General features: G+C 35.8%; 1 protein-coding gene across 1 annotated transcript; it reads right to left on the bottom strand.

Annotated features, from left to right (window-relative positions):
- Positions 1-11,623: 11,623 nt before the first annotated feature.
- Positions 11,624-12,127, bottom strand: LOC149152227 (UDP-glycosyltransferase 88A1-like). The gene has a single exon (XM_089443426.1). It carries the CDS (start codon positions 12,125-12,127, stop codon positions 11,624-11,626), a length of 504 nt encoding a protein of 167 aa, XP_089299552.1.
- Between the last annotated feature and the right edge of the window lie 264 nt (positions 12,128-12,391).

Genomic DNA, 12,391 nt, shown 5'->3' with positions numbered 1-12,391 from the left:
TTCAGTCTATTCTGGTTTTCATTTTCCCTTTTAAATTACCAGAATCCCAGGAAGGAGTTTTCAACACATCGATTTTTGGGAAAATTGTTACTAGGGTTTAATGTTTGTTCCCTTGGTACTCAGTAATGCAACTCGTTGCTTCATTTATGAATTTGTAATTTATGTTTAAGATGCAGAATAAGTTTGTAGGGTATCCCTATACTTCTACTATTGAGGCTGGTTAACTCACTCTTTGGTCGTGATTTCGCCACTCTACGTGGTTTTCTGTTTCTATATTGCTGAGACATTTAGAAATTCTCACTCACCTATTTTGTATCTCCTTTTCTTGCTGGGAGACTGTATACAATTACACACTGGTTAAATTATCATAGTTCATTTTGCTAAGATGCTTGACATGTTTAAGACATACTCTGCCTCCGTTTAATACAATGCTCAGATTTCAATACCTGTCTATTTGATTTATAATGGATTTTCTTCCACCCTATACTCTCTTGTTCATGTTCCTGTCGGAAATGTGTTACGCGAGGTCTTGTTGGCATCTTGTTCTCTGTGCCTATAATTATGGTTCCTTTGGTTTACTGTTATGGCATCTGGGAGTGTTTATTAAACTACTTATTAAAAACAGAAAGATAAAGTTTACTGTTATGGTATCCCTATTCAGTTTCACTGTAAACCACTTATTCTATTCTTGACTGCTTAATACAAACATGTCGATTGTTTATTAAACTACTAACTGAAAACAGAAAGATTAATTTAATTGTGAAATCTGGGTTTGAGAGCTAGTCGTTGTGCTTTTCTTCTGAAGATTAATTGTATAAATTGTACTTTTCACTTCTTCTGTCTTCTATGTCTATGTAAAGCATACTCAATGTAATAGAAACGTTGTCGACCTAATCTCATAGCATTTATGTTTAGAATTTAACATATTGGAAACTATATCATGCTAATTTGATTGAGTCTACATTTTCGAATTTCATCTGTTGTCATTTCACTTTTCTGATCTCTTACGATTAGATAAGATAGCTCAAATGTTCAACGCAGTGTCAATATATTTCTTTTTAAAATAATATTTTTCTTTATTATAAGACAGGAAGCTTCCTCTAAGTAGCGATGTGCAAGATTTTTCTTGGATTGACTTGTGAAATGCTATTAAGACCCGCCTCGTTGTCATTTTATTCCATGAGTTTGATGCATATAATCTTAAGTATAGTACCCAATCCCGAGATTATAACCGATTTACCACGAAGCTTGTTTCAACAACCTTAATTTCAACAACAGCCTTCTGTTGTTGGAAGATCCCAATCTAATATTATGCATAATTGAGTATTTAGATTGCTATAGTCTCCTTAGTTACATTTTCAGAATGAATTTTCAGAATGAATAAGTAGAGCAACAATATCATTGTGCAGAAACCATATTCCACCAACATTTGAGTGTATGCAACAAGATATATATAAGTATATGTATTCCATAACCATATTCAACATCTCCTTTCGTTCAATGATACAAGTTACATGGAAATAATATAAGTAAATAAATCACATCCTAGTAGGGCTTTACTTCATGAAAAATTTTCACAACTCATAATCAGAACTCACTCGTACATTTACTGCTACAAAATCGATCAATAAGAACTAATAATATTCCAGTAATATCTTCATTTCGCTTCCTTGTACAAATTAAAGATAACAAACTAAGGTGCTTTGCTATTTCTTTTAAATTAACCATACTAATCAATAGTACAAAATAATAGTAGTTGTAACATCTAACCAACAATTTAGTTTGAAGAATTTGACTTGGAGCGAACGATTTGCCTCCTAACCATGAACCTCCTCTTCTGGTTCTCCCCCGTGTTGATATTTGTCTCTTCTTTCCCTAGAATCAACAACCGTTGTTGTTTTGGTGAAGGCATTTTTATCCCTCACTTTCCCAGCACACTTTCTATAACGACATCCCGTTTTTTCTGGGTTCTGCCAATCACCATAGCCTAGGAATTTCCTAATTTTTTTTAAAGGATTTTTTTCATCCTTTAAAGCTAATATTTTTCCACTACGGTGCTTATTCACCCATTCCATTGTTGTTTCCCCCACACCGGGTGATTTTCCTAGATTTTTCTCTTCTTATCTTGTCAATAGCATGACTTCAATGCAAGGATTTTTTTGAAGTGATTTGGGAAAGTTTTATTTTTTCCCCTATCCAATCTATCCACCTTGGATTATGGATTGGGATAATGATCTCATTCGTTTCTTTGTTATTTCCAAGTAAATTCTTCAAATTCCATATTTATTTATTTCAAATTCAAATAATTACATTATCATAGTTTTTCCTCCACAAGACAAATCTTGGCCATCATGCCATTTCTAACAGTACTTCAACTACTAAAATAATAACAACAATTTAACTATAATAGTTTCTGAAATAGATGGGAATTACATCTTCCTCCCCTAATATAAACGAACACCATCCTCGGTGTTTATTACTTAGTGATTTCTTTGTCAAACAAATATGGATAAATAGTTTTCATGTTGTCTTCTAGTTCCTAGGTAGCTTCCTCAGGAGTAAAGTCCTTCCACTGCACTTTAACCCGAGCAACGACCCAATTATGGAGCACGATCTCTTTCCACTCCAAGGTACAAAGTGCCTATGGTAGAAATTCTCCTTTGGGTTCCACCTGTAACACATTCCAGTCAACTATATGAGAAGGACCATGAACATATTTTTTCAGTAACGATACATGAAACACATTATGAACTTTAACATGACTAGTTAGAGCCAACTGGTATGCTACTGGACCCACTCAATCCAAAATTTCAAATGGCCCACAGAATTGTGGTGCTAATTTAGCACACCCTCCGATTCTGAGAGTAATTTTCTGAGGCTTAACCCTTATATATACATTCTCCCCCACTTTGAACTCTTTATGTGTCATTTTTCTATCCGCATAAATTTTTTGTTGGTCTTGTTTAGTTTTAATATTCTATTGAATTTCCCACACTCTCTACTCCATTTCCTGCAAAACCTCCTATCCAGGAATCAACCTATCCTCAGGTTGGCTCCAATTGAGTGGTGTATGGAATTTCCTTCCATACAGGGTTTCAAAGGGGCTCATTTTGATAGACATTTGGTAGCTTTTATTATAGGCAAACTCAACTAGATGCAAAAAATATTCCCACTTAGTGGGCCTATCCATCACATACATTCAGAGCATATCCTCCAGAATCTGATTCGTTCTTTCAGTTTTCCCATCCATCTATGGATGGTATGCAGTACTGAAGTTCAACTTAGTTCCCAAACCCCTGAACAAGGCCTTCCAAAAGTTGGAGGTAAATTTTGCATCTCTATCTAAAACTATCATTTTTGGTATCCCATGAAGTCTGAAGATATCCTTCATGAATATATTAGCAATTTGTGTAGTCCCAAAAGTGGATTGTACTGGTATAAAGTGTGTTTCTTTAGTCAATGTATCAACTACCACCATAATGGAGTCATGTTGATGCTTGGTCCTTGGTAACCTTGTTATAAAATCCATGGAGATCACCTCCCACTTCCATTCTGGTATGGGCAGCGGATTTAGTAATCCTGCTAGATGTTGGTGTTCCACTTTTACTTGTTGGCACTCCAGGCATTTGGCTAGATAATCTGCTACCTCTTTCTTCATACCCGACCAAAAAAACTGTTTCTCAAGGTTGTTATTATTTTATGATATCACGGATGACCATCATATGGTCTCTTCTGGTGCTCATCCATAATCATTTGTTTTAGTAATGCTACATTAAGAACATACAACCTATTTTGATAAGAAATTAAACCTTTTGGGTTTAAATCATACCCCAAGGTTTCTTCCTGTTGCATTTTCAACCGCATTTCTTGATAACCAGGGTCTTGTTTCACGGCTAACTATATATGTGTTTCAAAATATGTCTTCACACTTCTTCCTGCACTTTCTATCAGAGGATGAGGGTGTCTACTTAACGCATCAACAATTTTGTTTTATTTTCCCTTAATGTGTTTTATTTCCATTTCAAATTCTCTAAGGAATGCTAACCATCTTGCATGTCTAGCATTTAGATCAGGCTGACTAAAGAAATACTTTAAGCTGATATGATCAATTACTAAAACAAAATTCTTTCCTACTAAACAATTCCTCCACATTTTCAAGGCATGAATTAGCACAACTAGCTCCAAATCATAAACAACATAATTTTGTTCATGTTTTTTCATTTTTCTTGACTCATAGGCTATGACAACATGATCACACTGTAGTAACACACCCCCCAATATTTCTAAACAAGCATTTGTACACACTACAAACTCATTATTTGGGTTTGTTATCTTGAGAGTAGGAGTTGTGGTCGACATTTCTTCCAGTTTATTAAAACTCTCCTGACACTTGTTTGTCCATTCAAACTTTACTCCCTTCTTTTCCAGGGAAGTAATGAGGCAAGCTAATTTTGAAAACCCCTCCAAAAACCTTGGGTAGTACCAAAAATATGCATAAAGGAGTGGACTATTGATACATCTTTTGGTGTGGGCTAGTTCATAATAACTTTGAATTTCTCGAGATCTACTGCCAAACCCCCTTTTGAGGTGATGTGTCCTAAATACTAGATTTTGGGTTTATAGAACTCACACTTACTACTCTTTGCATAAATATGATATGCCCTTAGTGTTTGCAACATCAATCTAAGATTATCTTGATGTTCTTCCTCATTTTTATAATACACTAAGATGTCATCAATGAATACTAACACAAATTGGTCAAGGTACTGATGGAGCACACTATTCACGAGACACATGAAAGTTGCAAGTGCATTGATGAGACCAAAAGGTAATACCACGAACTCACAATGACCATATCATGTTCTAAAAGTTTTCTTATCTACATCCTCGTCCTTTATGTGTAATTGATGATAACCAGTTCAAATATCAATATTTGAAAAGACAATTCCCCCCCTCACTTGATTAAACAAATCATCAATTCGAGGTAGGGTATATCTGTTTTTTATGGTTAATTTATTTAGTTGTCTATAGTCAATACACATTCTAAATGTGTCGTCCTTTTTCTTAATGAACAGTACCAGGGCTCCCCACGGTGACACACTCAGTCTGATATAACCTTTGTCAAACAACTCTTGTAGCTGCATTTTCAGTTCTAATACTTCTGGGGTACTCATTCGGTACGGGGCCTTAGATACACGTGTAGCACCTGGCACTAATTCAATCAAGAAATCTATGTTTCTCCGAGGGTGAAACTTAGGAATTTCTTCAGGAAACACATATTGGGACTCTCTTATTATAGGTAATTGGTCTACCCTTTCATTTTTTGTCTGTTATTCATCTTTTTCCACATGAACCATATAAATTTTACATCCTTTCCTTTCTATTCTTTTGAACTGTAATGCCATTATTTTTTTGACAGAGATTGGTATTGGATTTCATCTTATCAAAAAGGATTTCCCTTGTGGGTTAATCCAACTCACAGGATTTGCTAAAACGTTCACAAAAACTTTTTGTTGTTCCAACCAATCCATCCCAATTAGGAGATCATATGACCCTAAGGGAACGATGTTTAATTTAACTTATGTAGAGTATCCATTTAGATCTTCTATACATTGTTTTAACACGTGGGTCTTTTTCCATTTGGTACCAGTGGCTAGCTGTACCAGCCAAGGACTTTGAAATTTTTTTAATTTTCACTGCACTTTTCCACAATCTCAAGACTAATATAGCTTAAACTAGCCCCAAGGTCTATTAAAACAAACATGGGTTGGTTTTGAATAATACCTTCAATATCAATCATTATGGATTGACATTCTACCTGTCGGTCCTCCAATTCCGTGCTAATCCTCGGAATGTTCATGGCCACATCATTCATCGTACATGCCTCATGTGCACTTGGAAATTCTGAATGGACCTGGGGCTGTGGGGGAAATCCTACAACAAATGTGATTCAAATTTTGGCCTTCCTGACAGCTTCATCCATGGTCCTTGGATTATTGAATTCAATTATTTCTTTATACACTGCTGGTAAACAGTTAAAAAATATTTTCACCTTGGCCTTTTCTTCTTGAATGTAGGGCACATACCGAGGTAAATTGGTGAACTTGGTCACAAACTCATCCATGGTAAGTATCCCCAATCTCAATTCATGGAATTCTTTTGCCTGATCATCATACCTCTCGCTCAAATAGCGAGATTTAAATTTATGTTTAAAGTCTTCCCACGAAACAATTCTCTCATCCAACAGATGTATAAATTTCATCTCCTCCCACCATATGGTGGCCTTTACCTACAACTAACAAACAACCAATCTTTCTTTTAGGTTTCTTTCATATTCATACACCCGAAATTACTTCATCATATTAAAGATTCAAGCTTCGACGTCCTCCTCTCCTCTCCCCATCAAAGGTAGGATGTTTTATGTTTCAGAATTCTCCCTATAATTCCCTCTTTCTCTTATCCTTATGCGATTTAGAATATGTTTTATCGGATTCTTCATCACTTTAAGATTTGTTTGGCATCGGCCCTATCGGTTTCTGTTTCGACCCTTATGGCTCAACACTCTTATGACTTGATTTCTCAGTCCTTTCTCTAATCAACTTCTCTTGTTCTTCACTAACTTTTATTAACCACTCATTGCTACTCTCGAGTTGTGCCAATTCCTATTGCAAGTTCCTTACTATCTCTACAAACTGGGATGGCATGGACGTACCACCTCCCACCAGTTCCATGTATAAATCATCCCCTCCAGTAATATCTTAGGGCAACTCCTCCATTCTTCACAGTCAAAACAATCCACCAAATATCAGATAATTCCCATCTAATATTAATTTTGTGCAACAATAACTAGTAATGGGGCCTCTATTCATGCCCAGTGTATAAATCAGGGCTCTTATACCATTTTTCATGAATCCCACTTGTGCGATCACAAAAATAAAAATAAAAAATTCTTAAGGGTAATGAATGTATTTGAGTTCATTTTTAATTAATGGCTCGAATATATTATTACCTATGCTCTTTTATCATACCAATATATGATTATGTGTATTTACTTAATACCCTAAAATATAAGTGGTCCAACCCCCATATAACCCTTTGCACTATTTCTTTGTTTTGATTATACATATATATGTTTGAATGCATTAGAGGATATTGGTTTTGTCGCTCAAATAAATCAAATGTTTTATTTTACTATGGTTTGCTTGGTGAAATGTTTCATGCCTTTGTATATTTATTTTCCCCTTAGGCCTTTATATTCTCCCAGTCCTATTCGAATGCCACTCCATGCAACCATTGTATGCCTGCCACCACCTCCAACCTCTAGTGTGCTCCACATACCTGGGTTCACATGCCACCATGCCTTGTCATGTGGAGCAGGTTCTTGCCAAGGGGATGAGACCTCGGCAATCCATATCTACAGTGATCCTTATCTCACGCAAACCATAACCCCACTTCACCCTAGCCATGCTCTCATTATGTCCTTTGTTTTTCATTTAGAGTCTGTTGGCCTGCCTCTGATAGGGGTTTCCATGCTAGAGGGTTTATTTGTGACAAACTGAGTCATTGTAACCACCATCTACACCCACTACAATCACCCTCATTCACATTTGTGTGTACGGGCCTCTATACCGTTGCTATCCTGGGAAATGAATGGTTTGGCACCCATGTCAACGACCTAGTCTACCTCACACTAGAGAAAATACTGCGAGGAACAACCTTGCGGCGCTCTCAATGCATCACATCTTCCTTAGGTGATTTCCAGATACGTCTTTAGATTTATGTGTGTATATTCGTTTATGTATCTTCACAAGGTTATCTAACCATGGTGTGAATGTGCAGGTTTCTGGGAAAGTGCTCTATGAAGGTGCAGGAAGGACTGGAAAATGTATTAAACGTGGTTGTTGTTCTCCCTCCAAAATCTACAATATGTTTTTTTTTTCTCTCGGCAACTGGGGTTTGAACGATGTTTTGTGCACATTTGTTTGTATTGATAACACTAGTTCTTGAATGCCCAAGTCAATTTGTCCATAGCCCGACTCCAATGTGTGCTCTGAGATAGGTATAAATAATCCTTCCATGGTTTTCTTGTGTGTTTTAGATGTTTGTTGGTATTACTTGCAATATGTGTGTGTTTAACACGTATAACTATGTTTCTGGGTTTAAACAGGTACATGTAACACTTACCCTGTTGTTCCTACTATACACAGTTCCTCCCATATTCACATGGGCTAACATCACTCTCAGCTTCCTCCAGGTTGTTTTTGAGGCTTGAATCCCCTTTCCTTTCGACGCCTCCCACCAACAACGTGACCGAGAAGGGTGTTAATGTGTATGGGTGGATGCATTTGAGTTTCACAGTTTCATTTTGCCTTGCTACCTGATGGTTTTCGATTTGTCTCTGACTCTTGAAGGATACAATCCCCTTATGTTTTCTCAGCCTTCCAGTGTTGAGTCTATCCTGGTTTTCATTTGCCCTTATAAATTACCGAACTCCTAGGAAGGAGTTTTCAACACTGTGATTTTTGGGAAAATCATTACCAGGGTATAATGTTTGTTCCCTTGGTACTCAATTATGTGTCTTGTTGCTTCATTTATGAATTTGTAATTTATGTTTAAGCTGTAGAAGATGTTTGTAGGTTTTCCCTATACTTCTACTTCTGAGGTCAGTTAACTCACACTCTAGTCGTGATTTCGCCACTGTATGTGGTTCTCCGTTTCGATATTGCTGAGACATTTATACATTCTCCCTCACCTATATTGTATCTCATTTTTTTGCTGGGAGACTGTATATAGTTGTCCACAGGTTAAATTATAATAGTTCATTTCGTTGAGATGCTTGACATGTTTAAGGCAGACTCTTCCTTCACTTAATACAATGTTTAGATTTCAATACCTGTCTATTTGATTTATAATGGATGTTCTTCCACCCTATACTCCGTTGTTCCTATTCCTATCAGCAATGTGTTACTCGAGGTGTTGCTAGCCTCTTGGTCTATGTGCCTATAATTATGATTCCTTTGGTTTACTATTATGGCATCTGAGAGTTCTAAATCAGATATGTTAATTAATTGATGAGTAGACATGCCTGGTTTCTTTGTAAACGACTTATTCTATTCTTGACTATGAGCTTAGTACCGACATGTAAGGTGTTTATTAAACTGCTAATTGAAAACAAAAAGACGAATTTAATTGCTAATTCTGGGTTTGAGAGCTAGTCTCTGTGCTTTTATTCTGAAAGATTAATTTTATAAATTTCACTGTTCACTTCTTTTGTCTTATGTGTCTATGTAAAGCATACTCAATGTAATAGCAACATTGTCGACCCGATCTCATAGAATTTATGTTTAGAATTCAACATATTGGAAACTATATGATGTTAATTTGTTTGATTCTATAGTTTCGAATTTCATTTGTTGTCATTTCACTTTTCTAATCTCTTATAGTTAGTCTTAAGAGAGCTCAAATGTTCAATGCAGTGTCAATATATTTCTTTTTAAAATAAGATTTTTCTTTTTAAGATAGGAAGCTTCCTCTGAGTAGTGACATGGAGGATTTTTCTTCCGTTCACCTATGAAACGCTACTCAGACTCGCTTAATTGTTCTTTCCTTCAATGAGTTTGATGCAGATAATTTAAGTACAATACCCAACCCTAGGATTATAACCAATTTACCACAAAGCTTGCTTCAAAAGTATTACTTTCAACAAGAGTCTTCTGTTGTTGGAAGATCTCAATCTAATATTATGCCTAACTACATAGTTATATTGCTAGAGTCTCCTTAGTTACATTTGTAGAATTAATAAGTAGAGCAATGGTACCACTGCGCAAAAACCATATTCCACCAACATTTTAGCACATGCAACAGGATATATATACGTATATGTATTCCAGAGCCATATTTAGCATCTCCTTTTGTTCAATAATACAAGTTACATGGGCATAATATAAGTAAGTAAATGAAGCACATCATAGTAGGGCCTTACTTCATGAAAACATCTCACAACTCATATTTAGAACTCATTGGTACATTACTGCTACAGAATCAATTAACAAGCACTGATAATTTTCTAGTAATATCTTCATTTCACTTCCTTGTACAGATTAAAGATAACAAACTAAGGTGCTTTGCTACTTCTTTTAAATTAACCATACCAATCAATAGTACAAAATAACAGTAGTTGTAACCTCTAACAAGTGGTTTATTTTGAAGAATTTGACTTGGAGTGAACGATTTGCCTCCCAAACATGAACCTCCTCTTCTAATTTTCCCCATCTCTTCTTCTGCCCAGAATCAACAACCTCTGCTATTCTAGTGAAGGCATTTTTATGCCTCACTTTCCCAGTACGCGTCCCATTTTATTTTTTGTTCTTCCGATCACCATAGCCTATGATTTTCCTAATTTTTTTTAAATGGATTATTATTCATCATTTAAAGCCCATCTTTTTCCACTATGGTGCTTATTCACCCATTCCAGTGTTGTTTCCCCCACACCGGGTGATTTTTTTCTAGATTTCAACCTTCTTATCTAGTCAATCACATAATTTCACTCCAAATATTTTTTTAAAGTGATTTTAGATAGTTTTATTTTTTCCTCTATCCAATATACCCATTATGGATTATGGATTGGAATAATGATACCCATTATGGATTATGGATTGGAATAATAATTTCATTCGTTCCTTTGTTCTTTCCAAGTAAATTCTTCAATTGCCATATTTATTTATTTCAAATTCAAATAATTACATTATCATAATTTTTCCTCCACAAGATAACTCTGGGCCATCACGTCATTTCAAACAATACGTCAAGTACTAAAATAATGACAACAACTTAACTATAATAGTTTCTAAAAGAAATAAGCATTACAAATATTTCAATATTGCCCTAAAATTTTAAGCATCATAAATTCAAAACTTTAGTAATTCAATATTGTCTAAAAATTTGACATATGGATAATCAAAGTTTCTAAAAGAAATAAGCATTACAAATATTTCAATATTGCCCTAAAATTTTAAGCATCACAAATTCAAAACTTTAGTAATTCAATATTCTCTAAAAATTTGACATATGGATAATCAATAATGCACGAAGACTCTGCAATTTGATATATAACAAATTTAGAAATTTGGTGACTCAATATTGATTATCCAATAGATGCACAAGGAGATTACCATTAAGAATGTGATGAAATAGAGTGTCTGCTTACAATTTTTTTCCCAATTCGGTCTTGCAACCTTGTAATACGAAACCATACGGAAACTGGAAAAAAATATTTAGAGCTTCTCACTGTAATTAGTTGATGTAACCGATGTTCCCTAACCCTATTTTTCAGTAGATCCCTGAGAAACTGCGCCATCCAATTTCTTCCAAACAGTAGCCACGGTGGCCATAGAGTTGTATGAACTTCCTCCTTCCACCAATGCATTTTTGGCTTTTTCCATCAATTCTCTCACCGTCTTCTTTAGTTTTACTTTGCCCTGTCCTTCCATTAACTCCCTGGATGTTCTTTCCACTTCCACTTTGCTGACTAATCCATCACATTCATTTTTGGCTTCAATGGCCACTGCCGGTTTCACAAGAAGAAAGACATTCATCCTCTGATGGGCAATCAGAGGCCAGGCGATTAGCAACACTGCATATAAGATGCTTTTGAATGTTGAGTTCCTCCGCAGTGATAAAGGAAGACGTCAGTGGATGGATAAGAAAGAACTGGTATCTGAGGCACCCATGAAGGAACCACAAGTCTTTGGTCCTTGGTTTGATTCTTGAATCCTTCAGGTAGAAGATGCCTCATGTTTGCATCGTCCGACATGGTGGATACAGAATTGCCGTATTCAGTTGATTCAGGAGGCGACCTCCGCAATGCCCAGAGGAACCGCTGCCCGCTCGATTTAAACCCCAAAGCAAGTTCCTTAATCTGATCATTCGACAGAATGACTCTGCTCCCAAAGGCAACGAATAGAACTGACAAGGCAGGTTTCTCGTCTATCCATATCAGGTACTTTTCATCGGGTTTAGGTTCTAGCCGAGACGAAGATACAATAGGGAAAATAGGATAAATTGAGGGCACTTGAGAAGAACTCAGAACCTTTCCTTCCATGAGAGATTTTACTTGTTCCGCCTCCATATCATGGCACGTATTTATGAGAATTACACGTGCTTTTCAAAGTCGAGAGTGTTGGAGTTAATGCTTACATTCCATATTTAAGAAGTTGGTTTGTGATGGTTGAGAAATTCTCTCAACCTCTCTATCTAATTTAGGAATAAGTTGAATCTCAGAAACTCTATTTAATAGAGTAATCTGAATGTAAATTTGTGTGTGTGAGTGTGTTTGCACATACACCATTTGTGCATAATATATGATTTGAGTTTCTGTAATTGTGTGTTTTAG

The sequence above is a fragment of the Pinus tabuliformis genome, chromosome 9, assembly GCF_031772625.1.
Source record: "Pinus tabuliformis cultivar Carrire ecotype Pingquan chromosome 9, CPIR1, whole genome shotgun sequence".
NCBI classification, from domain to species: domain Eukaryota; kingdom Viridiplantae; phylum Streptophyta; class Pinopsida; order Pinales; family Pinaceae; genus Pinus; species Pinus tabuliformis.
This window is presented reverse-complemented; position numbering and strand designations above follow the sequence as displayed.